Below are 20,818 nucleotides of genomic sequence, written 5' to 3'. Positions count from 1 at the left end.
TGAGAGGCCCGCGTACTGCAAAAAAAAAAAAAAAAAAAAAAAAAAAAAAAAGACATCTAACTGGATCTGTTTCTAGGCATAAAAGTAATGGAAGAAATCACAAAAGAAAATCATTACAGCATTGAGGACATGCAATTGAAAACATAAACAAAATTAAGAGGTAAACAATAAATTGAGACATATTTGTCATATTATAACAGAGGGTTATATGTCTAATAGGTAGAGCTCTTTGAAATAAAGAAGAAAAACACTTAAGCTCTAATGAAAAACAGGCAAAAGATTAATTAAATTAAGTAAAAGATTAATAGGGTACACATAAATAGTTGGAGAGTGTGTACAAGGAAACAGTCTCTGGGAAAGTAATTTAAGATCAAAAACTTTAACATAAGTTGATGCATTTGAGTGACTATTTCCACTTAAAAAAAATTTCTCTAATGAAATAATCAGAGATTTGAACAAAGATTTGTGTAAGTATATGCAGCTCAGCATTACTGATATAAGTAATTAGAAACAATCTAAGTATTCAACAACTGAGGTATGGTTCACTGAACAAATAATATGACCATTTTATGTAGCCATTAAGAGTGAGTTAAAAAAAGAATATTTAATGATACTGCAAAGTATCTTTAATACAAAATACCAAAACCAGAAAGATAATAAATCCTTGTTCTTAAAAAATAATGTGTGTGTGTGTTGTGTGTGTTGTGTGTGTGTGTGTGTGTGTGTGTGTGTGTGTATTAGGGCTCCTTTGTGTTGCTCAAGAAAATTATTAGCTGTTATCCCTTCCCTGAAACTTGCTGCATAAGCTGCCCATGTGAGAAGCAATTCCATTTGTCCTTTGTGACTTTCCATCTGGGGCTCACATTGAAAGCTGCTGTTTGTTTTCTCCATCCGTGACATCTTCACCCATCCGGGGTGTCTCCCTGATAGACACACAAGCCTCTCACTGTACCTCAGTTTCAGTGGTTTGGGGGATGGCTGCCTGTCTCTGAGGTGTCTCCTAGGGTCCCTCAGAATGACTTTTGTGTATCTTAAACACACCCTGAAAGTTTGGTGAAAATCTGCTTGGATTTGTTCTGTGATGCAGAGAACTAATTTTAACCATGCTGGAGAAAGGGCTCGAAGGACACAAGCTAAATATAAATGACGGTGGATGATGATGGCATGATTTCCTTTCTGGAATAGGTCTATTTTTCTCTGTTTTCCATTTCAGCTGCAAGGATCACGTGCAACTTCTGTACAGATGAACAAAGATATTTTTATAAGATATTTTAAAAACTAAACAACAACAACACAATCACCCTACGTCACCAGAAGGGGGAGCCTCTGTCCAGTGTCTGCTGTTTCCATCCTGCCCTGGGGCAGGGCACATGGTGGAGGTGGGGTGCCTGTTCAGACACTCGGAGGACCCTGTACCTGTTCGCTCATGGTGTTGATTCCATCGGGCCCCAGGAGAGACACTGCCTGCTTCACCAGGTCCGTCCGCCCACAGTTCAGCATCCGGAAACCCAGGTCCTGCTTAAACTTGGCTTCGATGGCCACTGCGTCCAGCTTCCGAGAAGCGCAAAAGCAGTCGTCGGCCCTAAGGAAGGGAGAGGTGGTCAAGGTGCGTGCAGCAGCTTCGCCAGGACTGGTTCTCGAGGGCCACAAGAGTTAGGAAGCACCAAGGAGACTTTCCTTTTGCTTTTCATGTCAATTGCTCATTTCTGGGGTCCAGTTAGAATATGGATATCTCTTGATCCTTGTCCTTTATAACTGCTGCTTATCTGTCTTATCTCTCCTCTGCTCCCACAGCATATTGAGCTAAGGATAATAATGGCTAATATTTACTGACTGTTCACTATGGTTAAACTCTTTTTTTTTTAACATCTTTATTGGAGTATAATTGCTTTACAATGGTGTGTTAGTTTCTGCTTTACAACAAAGTGAATCAGTTATACATATACATATGCTCCCATATCTCTTCCCTCTTGCATCTCCCTCCCTCCCACCCTCCCTATCCCACCCCTCTAGGTGGTCACAAACCACCTAGCTGATCTCCCTGCGCCATGCGGCTGCTTCCCACTAGCTATCCCCACATAATCCTAAGAGGCAAGTACTATCATTACCCTCTCTTTTAACCATGGGAAACAGACACAGATAAGGGACTTGCCCAAGGCCACACAGCAAAAAGCAGTGAGCTGGGATGTGAGCCCAAGGCAGTCTGTGGAGAGCTGACCTGGGTATCTACTGTGTTCCCCTGTCCCCCCATCACAGCATATACTATTTGCCTCTTTCCTTGTCTGACTTCCCCTCCAGGCTGGGGACTTCTGAGAGCAGGGACCTTGTCCAGCAAGTCTCTGCATCACAGTCCAGACAGCACCCAGCACATGGAGGTGTTAAAAAACGTTAGCCGAGTGAACACAGAATGGCTGGAGTCTCTACTTTCAAAGTGGAAGCAGGGCGGACACCTGGCAAGATGACATAAGAGTACTAGTGGTGAGATGCTTTGGAAACTAACCGAGCCAGCTGGGCGAAGTGAGCCAGGTTAGGGACGGGTGGGGAGGAGAATCAAGGAATTCAAGAAGGGGATACAAACTACGCTTGCAAAGGATGTTACTTCCTTCTTATGGTGAATTGTCAAATCAAATCACCAAGCATTTACTGAACACCTGTTTGCAAGAGGCGCACAATGCCTGGAAGGGGAGAGGGCACAGGCCCTGGTAACCATAATGCCATGAGGCAACTGCAGTGATTGAGGTGTTCAGAGACACACACCGAACAGAGCCTAGGGGATCCAGCAAAGCTTCCTGGGAAAGGTGACCCCTGAGCTTTGTCTTTTTTTAAATATACATCTTTATTGGAGTATAATTGCTTTACAATGTTGTGTTAGTTTCTGCCGTACAACAAAGTGAATCAGCTACACGTATACATATATCCCCCTATCCCCTCCCTCTTGCGTCTCCCTCCCACTCTCCCTATCCAACCCCTCTAGGTCATCACAAAGCATCGAGCTGATCTCCCCGTGCTATGCAGCAGCTTACCACTAGCCATCCATTTTACATTTGGTAGTGTATATATGTCCATGCCACTCTCTCACTTCATCCCAGCTTCCCCTTCCCCCACCTGTGTCCTCAAGTCCGTTCTCTACGTCTCCGTCTTTATTCCTGCCTTGCCACCAGGTTCATCAGTACCCTTTTTTTTAGATTCCATATATGTGCATTAGCATACGGTATTTGTTTTTCTCTTTTTGACTTACTTCACTCTGTATGACAGACTGAACTGTGTCTTAAATAAGGAGAGAGAGGGACAGAGGGTAGGAGAATTTGGAGCAGGGCTTGCATGAGCAAAGCTATGGACATGAGACGTGGTGGGCTCTGAGAGCTAACGATGGAGGTTTTAGTGTTTCTGGGGCATAAACTTCCAGGCAGAGGGCCAGAAGCTAAGGGTGGGGAACTTTACTTAATCCTAAGACTTTATCCATAAGAGCCACTGAAGGTTTCTAAGCAGGCAGGGGAGGGATACGGTTGGATGGCCAACTCTGGGAGAGCGTGGAGGATGGATTTGAGGGGAGCTGGCCCTAGAGGTGGGGAGATGTTAGTGCTAAAAGAAACAGCCCAACAGAAAGAAGTCACTGCCAAGTGTGAAGTGACAAGGGGCTGAGTGAAGGTAGTGGGTGCTGGGACGGAGCAGAGGACAAGGATTCTGTCTTTTCTACGAGCAGGTGCCCATTTCTCAGGTGATGGCCCTTGTCCTCAGGCTGGTGAGCTACACGCTCTGCATCATCAGGAGTCTGTGCTGTCCCGGACCCCTTCACATTCCTGCTCTTTGCTAATGCTGGGCATGGATACTCAGGAAAGGAGCCAGGGCTCCAGAATTCCTGGTTCCACTCCTGCCTCTAAATAACCCACTTTCTGGTGTGAGGAGGGGTGAAGTTTGCCAGGGAACTAGCTTCTTGTTAATCCTTGAAGGAAACGAGATGGACTATTGTTCTGAAAGTTTATGGCACTAAGGCTCCTCAGTACGGCTCGGACCTGGGGCAGGGGACCTGAAGGACGAAGAATAGGGGGAGCCTTAGGAATCAGGTGGGGTGGGTGTGCCCTTGACCCCTCACTGGGCTCCTGACCTATCATTCATCTCAGCTGGCAAAGGAGCCTTGGAGGAAGGCTGTCCCGAAATAGGAACGCAGTCACAGGAGATGTTAGGGCTCTTAGAGGACCAGAGGGCGCTGATGCAATGACGATGGAATGCAGAGAAAGAGGAAGCTTGGTGTTGACGTGGGGTCTAATCTGAGTACATGCCTCGGGAACTGCGTGTCAGGCCAGGCCCTCCGAGGGCTTGTTTGTATGACAGCCCTGGGAGGAACTAAGAAGGGTATTTAGGAGGCTTGGACCTGGACCCTGGACTCCAGGATTAAGACCTTTCCATGGCAGGTCGGGGAGCCAAGACTACCGCAGTTGGAAGACTCTCCAGGGAAGCCTGAGAGCTCTCCAGGTGTGGGTAGGGGAGGGCTGAAGACTCCGGGTCTGGCTTTAGACCATGGCATCAGTACCCAAGATGTGAACTTCTCAGGGCACATAATGGGGCTGTGCCCTAGGGCTTCTTGGTCCAGTTCGTGGGAATTTGGACTTGGGATTCTTACAGCTACGGTGGCCAGATTTAGCAAATAAATATACTTTAGCAAATACTGAGTGACACAAACTTATACTAGAACATTATTCACTGTTTATCTGAAATTGAAATTTAACTCAAAGAAAAAAAATCTGGGAAAGGGCAGAGCCACGTGCCATGATTTGAAAGAACACACGGTGAGATCATGGATCCCACTGAAGTGTAGACAGCACCCATCTCCAGGGGAAGAAGGGAGGTGCTTGGTGTGGCAGTGGGCTTCATCTAAGGGACTCATGCTCCCCCGAAAATGGTTAAGGCAGATGCTTCAGGCATTTTGCTTCAGGCAAATGAACACGAAAGAGAGAAGAAGGTGAGAGCAACAGGGTGAGATCCTGGGGCACACATCACAGAGGCTTCCGGAGAGGGAGAGATGGGGGCCTGCAGGTGTCGTACCGAGGTGTCTGGAGCCTTGATGGGGGTGTGTGTGTGCAAATCTCGGGGAAGTATCTGATTTGACTAATTGTAAGGGAAACCTTTCTTCTAACAGACCACTATCTAATTCTGGAAGAGGTTGCTTTGTGAAATCAAGAGCCTCCTTCTTGGGGAGCAAAGATGCTGTGAATCGTCACCCTCACTGAATTTGCAATTTCCTGTCTCCTGTCTGTGTCCAAGCCCCTTTTGCTCTCTTCAATGCCTGACGGACTCTCTCAGATAAGCATCTTTTCTGGAATCACGCTAAATTCCATGTGACTGGATGAGGGTTACTGCGGTACGTCCTATGTGTGGGCACCAGGAGGGGAGGTTATGGAGGAGAGATACAGACCCTACCCCGTGTTCACAGACTGGTAAAGCAATAATTCCTGGAACATCAGGAGAAGTGTTTACCAGCTACAAAGGTCCTTGATTTTAATTAGAAAGAGAGAAATGGCAAGAAAATTACTGTCGCTAAGATGATGATGATGATGATAATTGTTATTATAGGACTCCAACGTTTATTGAATACTTACTATTGAAATCTAAGCTCTTCCCATGTATTAACTCATACGATCAGTACAACAAGCCCACAATGTAGGTGATATTAGGAGCCCCGTTCCAGAGATGAGGAGACTGCCCAAGTCACAGGGCTGGTAAGTGGCGAGCCAGGATTTGACCTGGCTGATCTGAGACCCCAGCCTGACACTGGCACTTCTCCATCATGCTGGCATACCCACATATACAACCGTCTACTGGACCAAACTGCTTGGATGGCTCTCAGACCCTCAAATTGGGCTTTTTATGGAGTTTTTATGTCCTTCCCCACCCTCCATCCTTGTCCTCCAGTCATCCCATCTCCGTAAATGGCACCACCATCATCCACCCAGGTGCTCAGGCCAGAAACTTCTCTCATGCCCATATTCATTCCATCAGCTGTTAATGTTCCCACTCAAATCCCAAATCCGCCCACTTCTCTCCACCTCCACCACCCATACCCTGCTTCTAAACACCAGCATCTTTTTTTTTTAATTGGGGTATAGTTGTTTTACAACACTGTATTAGTTTCTACCATACAGCAAAGTGAAGTAGAGTCCCCTGGGCTATACAGCAGGTTCTTATTAGTTACCTCTTTTATACATATTAGTGTATAGATGTCAATCTCAATCTCCCAGTTCATCCCACCTCCCCACCCCTGCTTTCCTCCCTCGGTGTCCCTACAACACCAGCATCTCTTGCCTAGAGGTTGTAATTTCAGTCCTATTAAAGTGCTCGTAATGCAGAGTCTTTCAGGTCTGGGCATATTTTAATTCTTAGGCCTGTGATATCTTAGACAGCTGCTGACAAACAAGGACTGCCTTGCACCAAGCATAGGCATAAGAATTTGTTATGACAAATTCTCATGACAGTGCTTTGGCTTGGGTCATTAACAGGGGAGGGTTGGGAAGGGACAGTTGTTTAGACTTTTATATATTGGAAAGTTGTATTTTGAAATGTTTTAATAAAAGTTTTCTGTGTGAGGGACTTCCCTGGTGGCACAGTGGTTAAGAATCTGCCTGCCAATGCAGGGGACCCGGGTTCAATCCCTGGGCTGGGAAGATCCCACATGCCGTGGAGCAACTAAGCCCATGTGCCACAACTACTGAGCCTGCATGCCACAACTACTGAAGCCCACGCACCTAGAGCCCATGCTCCATAACAAGAGAAGCCAGCGCATTGAGAAGCCCGCGCACCACAACGAAGAGTAGCCCCCGCTCGCCACAACTAGAGAAAGCCTGCGCGCAGCAATGAAGACCCAACGCAGCCAAAAAAAAAATAAATAAAATAAATTTTAAAAAAGTTTTCCGTGTTATTTCACTCTTCTCTCTATCCAAACCAGTCTCTTACACAAGGTGAGAGTGAGCTTAAAACGTCTGTAAGGGGAATTCCCTGGTGGTCCAGTGGTTAGGACTCTGCGCTCTCACTGCCTAGCGCCCGGGTTCAATGCCTGGTCAGGGAATTAAGATCCCACAAGCCATGGAGCATGGCCAAGGAAAAAAAAAGTCTATAGGACCATGTTCTGCCTCTGCTTAACACCTTTCAATGCCTTCCCATGTACCGAGAATAGAATCCAGCTCTCCACGCATGGCCTGCCGGGCTCTGGGGTACCGGCGCTGCCCTGCTCTCCAGCACTTCCCTGCCTCCTTCACTCTGTATGAGCAATTCTCCTCTCTCTTCTGTACGTTCAGCTGGCCAACGTCTGTCCTGCCCGGAGGACTTTACTCCTGCTGTTCCCCCTGGCTAGAATGCCCTTCCCCTGGCTCTTTGCAGGGCTGACTCCTTCTCTCCCCTCAAGTGTGAACTTGGAGGTCATGTCCAAAGGATGTCTTCTCTGACCATCTAAAGGAGGTAAGCTTCTCCCCTATCTTTGTATACTTTGGGTCCAGGTCAATTTCATCTGTCTCCTTCTTGGCACCTTTCAAAGTCTGTGACTATTTTATTAATTTATTTTTTCACTTGTAAAAAGCTTGTTTTTTGTTTTTTTTCCATGAGAATGTCAGCCTCCTGGGGGCAGGACCACATCTACCTTATTGTCTGTTGTATCCCCAACAGTGCCTGAAGCATAATGGCATTAACAGATGTGTGATCCATGCACAACCCACTGTTCATTCTTGAAAGCAGACCCCAGGAAACGTGTTCATCAAGAATCCCTCGGCCATACAAACTAAGTAATGGTTCTGGTTACTGAATTCTGCCAGCCAATGCAGGCAAGCAAACTGAAACAGGTAAGAAACATTTTCCATAGCAGTATGTGAAAATGTGGCTTTCTGTTCAACTGGGTTTGTTAGAAAATTTAACTCTTCAAAGTCTTAATTCCTGCAGTATTCTTTTTTTTTTTTTTGCGGTACGCGGTCCTCTCACTGTTGTGGCCTCTCCCGTTGCGGAGCACAGGCTCCGGACGCGCAGGCTCAGCGGCCATGGCTCACGGGCCCAGCCGCTCCACAGCATGTGGGATCTTCCCAGACCGGGGCACGAACCCGCGTCCCCTGCATCGGCAGGCGGACTCTCAACCACTGCACCACCAGGGAAGCCCCCTGCAGCATTCTTGCAGACACGACTCAGAGCTCCATTTACTCTTTCTGGAAAGTCTCTGAGGGATCTGCCCCAGAAGACCAGCAGGTTCCCCGTGGCCTGGACAAATGAGCATGCCTGCCTAAGTGCAGGACTTATTTATGTAGAAATCTATTAAGCCGGTCACCTGGGGCTTCACTAGAAGGTGATCAACTTTGTGGTTTTTCCCTCTGAGTGGCTTTCAATGATGCCATAAAAAAAATCTGATCAATTTAAGTAAGAGTGGTCAGCTACCAAGGCGGTCATTTTCTCTGATTTCTCAAGGACCCCGGCCCCAAGAGACTGGTTCAATATTTCCCACTACTTCAGGAACATGACTTCAGAAAGATGTTTTCCAGGAGGCCTGCAGGACTGAGGACAGCAGTGATTGCACTGCCTTTTCTCCCCTGGGAAGGAGGCGGCATTGAGGTGAGAGCTGATACATTCTGCTGATATCTTGATGCAGTCCAAGTGACAAATGCAAGCTGGTGAGGCCTCAGACACATTTTAGTCATTTATGAATTTTAAAAGCTAGCACAGAAGTTACGAGCATGAACTCTGGTTTTCCCAGCTCTACTGTTTAGCAGCTATGTGATCTTGGGGCAAGTTATTTAACTTCTGTGTTATTCAGTTTTCTCATCTGTAAAATGAGCTTTTAGTAATAATACCTTCCTTGTAGGATTTTGGGTGTGGATTAAATGAGATAAGCCATGTACAGTGTGTGGAAGAGAACAGAGCTTGGCACACAGTTCTCATTAAATGTTAGAGATCTCATACCATAATCATTATTACAAATCACAAAGCAAGGTGCAGACTGGATAAAATACACTGTATTTCAAAGAAGCAAATGTAGAGACACAGAGACTAAAGAACGTTTTAGGAATAGCGCTTCTTAAGGTCTCAGATTAGACACTGTATTTAACAAGTTCTACCAGAATAAAGGCAGTCCTTTTCCTAGTGGGGAAACCGTGCCCCCAGAAGGGCTGTCATTCCTGTCCTGTATGCTTCTGCAAGCAAACTGTAAATGACGACAGAGGTTGGGGAGGGAGGGGGGATGGGAGTCACACTTGATGAAAGCATAGTTTCTGGAACAGTTCAACAGCAAGAAAAGGCAGAGCCTCTCAGGATGCTATGGGCCTGCCCAGCCAGGCTCCCAGACCCTCTTTCCTCCTCCACCACCAGGACCAATCCTGACCCTGCTGGTACGAGAAGGTAACCTGCAGCTCCCAGGATCCCTGAGCTCCAGTGGAACTCTGCTAAGCCCGTCCCCCGGGGTGTGCGCTCAGAAGCCAGACTGCCTGTTCACTGCTTGGCTCTGCCCTCACTACATGGGTAATGCTGCACAGGTTACTCAATCTCCTTTATTTTTCTCCTCTGTAAAATAGGGACACTAACATCACATGTTTTACTTATCCAACAAAGACTTAGAAAGCAATGACCATGGACCAGGCATATTGTAAGGTTTTTTTACAAATAGACTTGTTTAACTCTCATGATATCGCTATGAGGAAAGCATTATAATTACTAACCTATTTTACAGATAAGGAAAATGAGGCACAGAGAGGTTAATTAATTTGCTCATTGTCACACAGCTAATAAGGAGGAGTCAGGATGTGAACTGAGACAGTCTGGATCTGGGGTCAGTCCCACTGACTAGTCCATACTGCTCAGTTCTTAAGTGATGTGCTGGCAACCACTGGGCTTCCAAAGGGACTCCTCATGACCCTGGGATCTGAACTCCAAAAGGTCTAAGCAGTTCCCATAACCATGACTTCCTCATCAGTACTAAAAAAAGCTACCCTTCACTGCACGCTCATTATATGCCAAGCGCTGTACAAAGTGCTCGGTTCCCACCACTTCAATGGATTCTCTCCTTGAAGGAACTGCTGGAAGCTGAAGCCCAGGTTTGAGTGTCTGACACCAAAGCCTGTGCACCTACGCAGCAGGCAGAGCCCAGGCCCCAGCACCAGAGTCCACATCCCTGTTTGGCCTCTTACTTGCTATCTTGGGCAGGTAGCTTAACCTCTCTAAGCCTCTGTCTCTCTATCTGCAAAGCAGGCTTGACAACAACGGTACTTAACGTCTATATCTGCAATGAGGATTAAAGGAGATGATACTTTCGAACCACTCAGCACAGTGTGTGATCATAATTGCCTGATACATGGGATGCATATTTATTACGATACTATTATTTTATAATTGCAGGTCCTCTTTCTAGGAATTTAATCAGGCCATCTGGAATCTCCCCTTTCCCCCTTCCCCCTCCCCCATCCTCCAACCACACAATCCTCCTGTCCCAGGGCAGGTCTTTCCTTGCCCCCCGAGGCAATTTCCAGCTATCCCAGAGCCCGGTCCCCCAGAGCCCAGCCCTCACTGCAGACTCTTGTTTGCTGGGCCTTGTGAAAGCTCTGCGGTTTCTCTCATGGCTTCTCACTTCCCTTTCCCCGTGTTTCTATTCTTGCTCATCAAGGTCTCGCCAGCAGGTTGGCAACCTGAGACAGAGCAAGTTTCGAGACCCCTCTCAGAGGCAGTGAGCTGGGGTAAATATTTAGTAAATATTTACAGTTTCCCAACACACTATAGTTAATATAATACTACTACTAACTGACATTTATAGATAGCTTCTCATGTGCTAAGCATTTCACATGTAATAACCCATCTCATCCTCAACATAGCCCTTAAAACTGGGCACTGTTCTTTTCATTTTACAGATGAAAAAACAGAGGCATGGAGGTTATGTCACCCGCCCAAGGCCACACAGCTTGTAGGTGGCAAGGCCTGGTGCAACCCAGGTGGTCTGACTCCTGAGCCCATGCTCACTTCTGGCCAAAACGCTTAAACCCAAAAGGCAGGTTTCCACATGCCCATTTCACAGGTGAGGAAACAGAGACCGAGAGGCGTTAAGTAACCTGCCCTAAAGTCACTTGGCTCTTCTATCTCCAAGTCACCAGCCCTGTCTCGTCACAAAGTTAGGCCTAAGTAAGACTCGGGTTGGTGAGGAGTCCCACACCTGGTCCCAGCCCAACTCCTCAGAATCCAACACTATCGAGCCATACCCTGGGAATACAGAGGGGCCAATAGGATGAGATTTCGGCCCCAGGGAACCTCGGAGGCTAAGCGAAGTGCCAAGATTCATTCATTCCACGGATTGAGCACCAGCTACAGGCCAGGCGCTGGGTTAGGTGCTGGGGTCCAGCAGCAAGTGGACCAGACACGGGCCCTGCCCTCCCAGGCTGTCATGGAGAAGGATATTAAGCAAGATGTTTGGCTACATAGGTGACTGTGTAACTGGAAATGAAGTTGCCTAGGGTTGAGAGTACAACACTAACTCAAAACAGTAATTGCGGATCAAGTCGCCATCCCTTCATATTTCTCTGTGGGCATGGAGATTTCTGACATCCAGGAGCAGACGACAATGCTGATTTAATCTATCTGCCGACCCAGGAACTCACCCAAGGGTGGCAGAAAAAACTATTCATGAAATGGGAGAGCAGTACACATGTGTCAAGGTTTTTGTGAGGAATCAGTGAGAGGGTGCATACAAATCTATTCTTGCTATGCTGGAGGTACTGTTTGAATACAGATACGTAACTGGAGATGTGGGATGTGTGACACAGACTATGAATTTCTAGAAGATGTGGGCCTATGTCAGTCATCGGAAATGCAGGAGAAGCATTACAAGGAGTCAGCACTCCCACTACCTCTTTAGGAATTCAGGGTAATGTTGTGTTGTCTGTGAAACAACATCTAAACTAGGGATGGAACAGGGTTCATCTTGGGCAAACTGATTCATTGGATGATTAGAGTAAAGGTGTTAAGCAGGATTCTGAGGCCGTGACCAGATTTAGCCAAGAAAGAGGAACCCTACAGAACACGGGCCTATATAATGGTTCTGAAAGCAACTGGTAAGGCAGGAATGGGCCACTGGTTTAAGTCGTGGCTGTACCACCCATTAGCTGTGACCTTGGATACATCACATTTCCACTGACAGCTTCAGTATCCTTACCTATAACATGGGGGTGTTGGGCTAGTCAAGCTCTTAGGTGCCTCCAAGCATGCACATTCTCTGAGTTTATCACATGTTTTCTGGTGTTCATGTACCACTCTTTACTGTGCAACAGCTTTTCTCCCTGACTCCATCCTGACATTTTAGCTTCTTGGTTTTTGCTCTAATTTCATGCAAACACTTATCACTGTAGCCTAGAGGATCACCTGGGAAAGAAATGCGTCTAGTTTCCCAGCTTACTGGGCACCTGGATGAGGTCAGCTTGAGGAGAAACAAGGCCAAGAATTTGCCAGTTTACACTTGGATTTAAAAGCAGCCCAGTGGTTCTCAAAGCACAACAAAGAAAGCCACACTCTGTCCCTGCTGTGAAGCACAGGAGTCTGCCTGGAAGAGAATTTCAGGAAGGAGGGAGAGGTGCTGGGCCTGGGAGCAGAAGGGCAAGCTCTAGGCCAGTGCAGTCCTAGCACCTAAGCTGCTGACTGGCACAGGGTTTGAAAACAGCTGGAAAACTTTGATGTGGGGCATACCTATGCCTAGTTCTTATCTCACTTCCAGCTGGGTCCACTCATTGGTGTTCCCTGTCTGGCTCTGGGGCATCTGAGTTTTGGACAGTGGACTAGGGAAGGGTGATATGGGATAAGTTCTAGTATCACAGATGGGTATTAAAGAACTAATGTTTTAAGAAATCTTCAGTAATTCATTCTGATCACCTATTATATGTCAAGCAGTATGCAAGACATACTAAAAGTATTTTATTGGTTCTCAAATAATAGTAATACTAGTAATAATAATACCAAACACATTAGTACTTATTGTGTACTAGGATCTGTTCTAATTTTATTATATGTGTGTGTGTGTGTATATATATACACACATATATGTGTATATATATATATATACACACCCACACACACCCACATATATACTCATTCATATATGTGAACTTATCCAATCCTTACTTTAACCCTAGAAAATTTATATTCGTTGCTCAGAAGAAGAAACTGCAGCATAGAGAGGCTAAGAAACTTGCCCCAGGTCACAGAGCCTGAAAGTAGTAAGCAGAACTGAGATTTGAACCAGGCAGACTGTTGCTGGAGCCCTGCTCTTACTGCCCCACTCCCCTGCCTCTTTGTGTTACCAAAGGCCTTCCATGTTCACTTAGATTCTGTTCAAATGCTGCGTGGGTAACTACTAGATGCCTGGTCCTGAGTTGGGTGCCAAAGAAATCTAAATTCCCAACCACAGGCTTAAAATTCAAGGCTGTCGGGCTTCCCTGGTGGCACAGTGGTTGGGAGTCCGCCTGCCGATGCAGGGGACGCGGGTTCGTGCCCCGGTCTGGGAAGATCCCACATGCCGCGGAGCAGCTGGGCCCGTGAGCCATGGCCGCTGGGCCTGTGCGTCCGGAGCCTGTGCTCTGCGGCGGGAGAGGCAGCAGCGGTGAGAGGCCTGCGTACCGCAAAAAACAAAAAACAAATTCAAGGCTGTCTTGCAGTTGCCCCTCTGGAAATTTCCCCATTTCTCAACCATTTCTTCTTTCTCACCATTCCAGCCACAGGGTCTCTTCCCACTCCATATACACATTTCCCTACTGCTTTCTTGCCTGCATGCATGGTGTGACCCTCACTGCAAATTCTCTCCCCTGAATCCTGCTTTCCTTCAAGTTGTATTTTAGACCCAAGTCCCAGATCACAGCTTCTGACCTGCCGAATCCCAGAAGGTCAGTGCTGAAGGAGAGCACTCAGCTCAACTCTCTACTTTCTTCAGATCAGGAAACTGGAAACCTGAGAAGGGTTAACTAATTTTAAGGGGTCACAGATGTATTTAGGAGCAGAATTCATGTCTTCTTTTAAGGTCATTTAGCAAGTCTCTCTATGGATGGATACCTTTAGGTTTTGCAGGGCAGTGATTCTCAAACGGGGGTGATTTTGTCTCCCAGGGGACATTTGGCAATGTCTGGAGATATTTTTGGCTGTGACAACTAGGGACCTGCTACTGGCATCTAGTAGGTAGAGGCAAAAGATGCTGCTATACATCTTACAATGCACAGGACATCCCCCACTACAAAGAATGATCCAGCCCAAGATGTCAATAGTGCTGAGGTTGAGAAACCCCGGTAGAGGGAAATACAATTTTTTTGCATCATCTCTTATGTAGTGGGCAGTTCCCATTATAGGATTCTGTAACCGTGAAAATAAAATGGAACCTTCAGAAATGAATCGTGAAATGGAAAATCAGAGGACTCTAGGCTTCACTTGGATAGAGGCCCCTGGCCCCCCTCTTCAACACATTTTCCCAAGGAAGCCAAATTCCTTTTCAGAGCCTTCAAGTCTCCCCAGTAATGAGTTTTTCCTTCTCTTCTGGGTAGCAAAAAGATGAACAAATTGAGACCGCTTTGTACTGAAGTAAGTCACACCGAGATCTCCGTGCACCTTTGTAAGAAAATTATATGATTGCTGCAACCAGAACATGCGATGCTTGCAAAGTTCCTAGGAGAAATCTTTGTCCAACAATCGTGCCCGCTTGCTGTTTAATGCTGCTACTAAAGTACAGAAAAGAGCCAGCTCATTAAACCTGCCTTGGATAATGTAACAAAAGTGTGATTCCACGTCCTCCTCCCAGCCAATCTCTTCTGCCTCGTGAGATACAGCAAGGGACCTGGAAGCTTTCTCCTTCTTAGAAATAAATGCTCAGTTAGTGGCAAAACCCACTTTGTTTACCTCCTCAAGAAAGAAATTCTGGGTCTGTTCAAATACGTGAAAAAAGACATCTCAAATGCAAGGGCTAGGAGAACAAAACTAGCACGTTATATCTGAACATGCTGTCATGTTACTTTGAATAGAAAATAATGAAGCAGGGTTACATGTCTCTTGCTCTTGCACCATGGCTTATTTTAAAAGAGTTGAAAATAAGGCCTATCCCTACAGAAAGGAGTCACCTTTGATTTTGGCAGCCCTTAATGTATCCCTTTTTGGCAGAGACTCATTGCTCTCCTCCAGAATCCTTTACCTCCTTTATGTGTTGTAGGACCTGAATTTTTAGCTGGGCATGTGGCTGCCCAGATAAAGACTACATTTCCCAGGTTCCCTTGCAGCTAGACATGGCCACCTGACTAAGTGCTGGCCAATAGGGAGTAAGGGGAAGTGATGGTGTACAATCTCTGGGGCATGCCCTATCTTACATTCCCTCTTCCCACTAGATAGATGTAGTTCTGGTGGGTGGGGCCAGCTATGTCGGGCCATGCAGAGAAAGGTATCACCTAAGGGACCACAGAGCAACAAGAGGGAAGGTGCCTGGGACCTTGACCTGGAGTTGCCATAACAGCCCAGACTGCCTATGCCTGGATTGTTAGATGAGGAAAATTTTAAGCTCCTATCTTACCCAAGCCACAGGTACTTCGCATGTCTGTTACAGCTAATGAATCTATATCCTAATTAATCCATTCCACGAATGGTTCTTTAATTTAAATCAATTCAATGAAGCACACAGGAAGCACTAAATATATGCGGGCTATTGCACTAGGTGCTGGAAATTCAAAGATGAAACACCATCTTCCAAGGAATTCTAGAAAGAATGGATAGTCTTCTTTATAACAATTTTCACAAATAAACATAACAGTTCCTGAGGTGTAAGGGCAAAGTTCTAGTGTTACAATCCCCAAATTAATTCCCAGTAACACCAGTCCCATAAACTGCTCTATGACAGATCTGCACATTATTTCTGTAAAGGGCCAAAGTAAACATTTTGGGCTTCGTGGGCCATGTGGTCTCTGCCGTAACTACTCAGCTGTGCTATGGTGGTGAAAGCAGCCATAAACAATGGTAAACAAAGTGGTATGGTTATTTCCCCATACAACTTCTTTTACAAAAATAGGTGGCAGGCAGCTCTAGTTTGCTGACTCCTCATCTATGGTAAAAGAATTTAATAGGATAACCTTCTTTTGGGGATTTACAAGAAAGAAAGAATGTTAAAAGCACTGAGAGGGACTTCCCTGGTGGCACAGTGGTTAAGAATCCGCCTGCCAATGCAGGAGACACGGGTTCGATCCCTGGTCCGGGAAGACCCCACGTGCGGTGGAGCAACTAAGCCCCTGTGCTACAACTACTGAAGCCCGCGTGCTCTAGAGCCTGCATGCCTCAGCTACTGAGCCTGCGTGCTACAACTACTGAAGCCGGAGCACCTAGAGCCCGTGCTCTGCAACAAGAGAAGCCACTTCAATGAGAAGCCAGTGCACCGCAACGAAGAGTAGCCCCCGCTCGCCGCAACTAGAGAAAGCCCACGCAGCAACATAGACCCAACGCAGCCAATAAATAAATAAAATAAAACACACAACATAAAAAAAAAAACACTGAGAATTTTTTTAAAAGCCTGTTTAATTTTATTTAAGCCAGTGTTTCCCAAATTTATTGAACCACTTACAACTTTTAAAATAATGCTTATAAATATCCCAGAATTGGCCTTCTGAATGTGCTGTTGCAAACTCCAGCTAAGTAACTTTTATTGTTAACAGGTTATTTTAGGCATACATAAAATATAGAGTAGTACAATGATGCCTACATGTTCACCATCCAACCCAGCTGAAAAAATGAAATATTACAAGTACAAAGGCCTCTGCACACTCTTCTTGATTCCATCATCTCTTCTACCTTCCTGAGATTACTATCTCCCCTGAATTTGACATTTATAATCACTGTCACGCTTTATACTTTCTACTACTTTTATGAATTCCTAATAATATATAGACTGTTTTGCATGTTGGTAAGCTTTATGTAAATGTTAGCACTGTACCCAAATCCTGCCTCAACTTGCTTTTTTTGCACAATATTATGTTTCTGGGATTTAGTTATATAATAACATGTAGCTCTAGTTCATTTATTTTCATAGCTACTTTGTATTCCCGTGAATGAACATACCAGCATTTATACATCCGTTCTCCTGTAGAAAACTTGTTCCTTTCTCTTTTTCTGTATTTTGCTATTACAAACACTGCTTCTATGAACATCTTTGCACATATGGGAGAGTTTCTGCAGGGTATAGACTTAGATATGTGTTTAGGTATGTGTTTTCAAGTTTACTTGAAAGTGGATTCAGAGTCCCCTCCAGTGATGTTTAAGAGTTCTCACGCTTCTATATCTTTTCTCAAATCTGATATCGTCAGACTTTAATTTTTTTTGCCAATCTAACGGTTATGAAATGCATAGTGGGGTGTAGTTTTGAATTGCATTTCTAGGATTACTAGTGAGGTTGAGCCTTTTTCATACATTTCTTGGACTATTTCTACGTTAATTCTTCACAGGGATCCCTGGCCTCGGACGATGCTGACAGTGTAGGTTGACACAAGAGACAGACGGGCATCCAAATTCCTAAGGGAAACTAAGGCTGGAAGCTAATCCTTCCAAGGTGAACCAGTGGGCCTCACTCAAAAGTTACTTTCCCATTTTCCAATGCCAATTCTTTGATTGGAGTTACTGTTTTAGTGGAGAGAACTTGGACTTTGGAGTCAGACAGACTTGGTTCAAATCCAAGATGGGGCTCTTTCTACAGGTGATGGTGGGCAGGCTTCCCAACCTCCCAGAGCCCCGGTTTCCCCAGGTGTGAAGAGGAAAATAAAGTCTCGCATGCAATTGGGGGAAACTGAACGCAGTGCAAAAAGCACCCAGGACAGTGTCTGGCCCACGACTCGCAATCATTCCCTCTGTTATCCTGTGAGATGTGGGAGAGAGGTGAGCTGAAGCTCCACTCATTTCCTTCACCCTCTGCATGCCTCAGTTTCCTGCACGGGGAAAAGTGTCACCACCATTTGCACACAGAACATCAGACCACAAAACTGAATAATCTTCAGAGTTAGAAAGGACTTTGGAGATCACCCAGTCTGGTGGTTCTTAACCTTTCATAGGGTGATTTAATGAGCTGATGAGAGGCTAGTTCACTTTGGAAAAATGGCACATATGTTCCAAACGTTGTGATGACTGCAAACTTTCTGAAGGATAGGACCCACTCTTTCATTGTTACCCAAAACACCATTGTCATGACCTTATTTGAAGGACTTTGTATAAGGGCATGGCTTTGCAGTAAGTAGTGGTTGGCTGGCTAATTGCTAAGGGAAGATAATGCTCCTGTGTAACTAATATTTTAACCTAGAGTTTGGGAGATTTGCTCACAGATAAGTAAATAAGCATCTCTGACAGAAATTTAACAGACTCAAGAGGGGAACCCCCCCCCCAAAATCCCTGTTCCTAGGAAGCTAAATCCCATATGGCAAACTATATACTCTCAAGCTGCCAGCCTGAATCTGAAGCCCCAGCTTGGAAGTGAGCCCCACATGCCATTTAAGATGTAGTTCTCTGTGTTGCTGTAAGCACCAAATGTGTTTCTGTTTTGCTTTTAACACTTGGAAACGCCAAACAAATTCCAAGTGTCGGCAAAGTGTCTGCTGCCGCAGTCTGGTTTCTGCCCACACCGGGCTGTCGAAACTGCCGTTAAGGGAGCTGGTGGCTCCTGCACTGCCAAGCCCCGTGGCCTCCTTTTGGTCTGCATTTTCTCTGCCTGTGGGTAGCCTTGGATCCTGGTGACCCCTCCCCATCTTAGTTTCCTAAGTCTGCTACCTTGCTTTCTTCAGGCTGTTCTTGGACCTGGGAGTCCTCTTCCTTCGTCTCATGATGACGCCTCTTCGTTGGTCCTTTTCCTGGGCTTCGGCCCCACCCATGACTTCAGGGGCCACTAGTCTGCCAGCGTACCCCGCAAAAGCCCCTTTAGTTAAGACCTCTCTTCTGAGTTCCACGCCTGAATCTCACCTACTTACCACGGTTTCCATGTTGAAGCCTTTTTGCCTCTGAATTAGTCCAGGACGTCTTAGTCTGTCACTTCTAGTATCACCAACACACTTGATAACAGCCTTTTGCATCATTCATTCATTCGACAAGTATTTACTGGGCCCCAGCTATGTGCCAGGCCCTGTGGTAGGCACCCCAATCAAGGAAACTGATTTCTGGCCCAGCCCTAAAGAGAGAAGGAGGCTACTCTCTGAGATAAAGTCCAAGCTGTGACTCTTTCTTCTGAAATATTCTATGCCCCCCTCCCCTAACCTCTGCTCACTTGGGACAAGACCCCACTGATGAGGGACCATATTTATTGTCTACATGTCTTTCTTCCCTTCTTTTATCTCTTCCTGCTAGTGACCTCATCCAACATTGCAAATGCAGCTGGTAATGTATGATCAACTGCTTTGGACAAGGTTCAGGACTCCAGCCAATGATGGCTTTCAATAATCTCACATGTTAGAGAAAATATAAAACTTGAGTATCCAGAGGGACTCTAAAGTCACTGTAATAGGGACAGTGGCCCCCAAGCCAGTCAGCCCCGGTTGTCTTCCTGCACTCTGGGGGGACTGAGCCACCAGCAGTGGCAGAAGGGCCAAGACACACCTGACTGCAGCGTGGGCTTCAAACCATATTCCTGACGGTAGACTAGCACATCTCTTCAAGATATATATTTCTCCTCTCTCTCAGAGGAAGTTGAGGCGATTGTTTTTGGCAATGGAGAGGAGCTGACCTTCTTGGTCCAGAGTAGGGCAGTAAGGATAGTCACTAATATTTAATGTGCATTTACTATGACACAAGTATGCTACATGGTTTTCATGCTACATGGTGTTAAATGGTTTCTATATATTATTTTACTTAATTCTTCCTATAACCTTATGAGGTGGCCATACTATTGTTCCTATTGTATAGATACAGAAACTGAGGCCCAGAGAGGTGAGTAACTTGCCTAAGGTCACACAGAGAGTAAGCAGTAGAGCCAAGACTGGAACCCAGGCAGTCAGGCTGCAGGGCCTGCGCTCCTAGCCTCTCTGCTCTGCTTCTTCTCTAATTAGATGATAACACGAGCACTTAGTTCCCTGGCAACCTTCCTCCGATGGAGGAGCCTGACACAGACTCTCATTTCCATGGACAACCAAGTGGGCGGCATCTGGCACTCAACATTTTCAAAACTGACCCCATTATTACTTCTCTGACATTATCCTTGTCCTGTATTTGTTAAAAGCATCCCTAGCTACACACTATCCTCAGAGTCCATTTTTAACATAAAAGTTTGGTGAGGGGAAGAGGTATCACATGTACATGCTACAAAGTCCAACAGTTAAGTAAGTTTCCCTCCCATCTCTGTACTCCTGTGTAATGGGTTGAATTATGTACTCCCCAAAAGATATGTTGAAGTCCTAACCACCCTACCCTGCATCTGTGAAGTGAATGTAACTTTATTTGGAAACAGAGTCTTTGCAGATGCAATCAAACTGGATGAGGTCATTGGGGTGTGGCCCCTAATCCAGCATGACTGGTGCCCTTTACAGGAAGATGGAAATTTGGACAGAGAAACAGAGAGAAGACAGCCATGTGAAGAAGGAGGCCTGGATCAGAGTGATGCTGCCGCAAGCCAAGGACCATGGGGGGCTACCAGAAGCTGGAAGGAAAAGGAAGGATCCGCCTCCAGACACTTCGGAGGGAGCATGGCCCTGCCGACACCTTGATTTTGGACTCTAGCCTTCAGAACTGTGAGACAATAAATGACTGCTGGTTTGTTTTTCTTTTCTTTTTTTTTTTTTTTGCAGTACGTGGGCCTCTCACTGCTGTGACCTCTCCCGTTGCGGAGCACAGGCTCCGGACA

General features: G+C 45.9%; 1 protein-coding gene across 2 annotated transcripts in view; it reads right to left on the bottom strand.

Annotated features, from left to right (window-relative positions):
- Positions 1-20,818, bottom strand: part of ABTB3 (ankyrin repeat and BTB domain containing 3) — a 124,518-nt gene that overhangs the window by 47,400 nt on the left and 56,300 nt on the right. For both annotated transcript variants that reach the window (XM_028490555.1, XM_028490556.2), the window contains exon 4: positions 1,417-1,582. In XM_028490555.1, coding sequence (XP_028346356.1) covers positions 1,417-1,582 — 166 coding nt within the window. The remainder of the gene's footprint in view (positions 1-1,416; positions 1,583-20,818) is intronic.

Source organism: Physeter macrocephalus, chromosome 6 (assembly GCF_002837175.3).
Source record: "Physeter macrocephalus isolate SW-GA chromosome 6, ASM283717v5, whole genome shotgun sequence".
Lineage (NCBI taxonomy): Eukaryota > Metazoa > Chordata > Mammalia > Artiodactyla > Physeteridae > Physeter > Physeter macrocephalus.
Note: the sequence above shows the minus strand (reverse complement) of the source record. Positions and strands in the feature narration are given on the sequence as shown.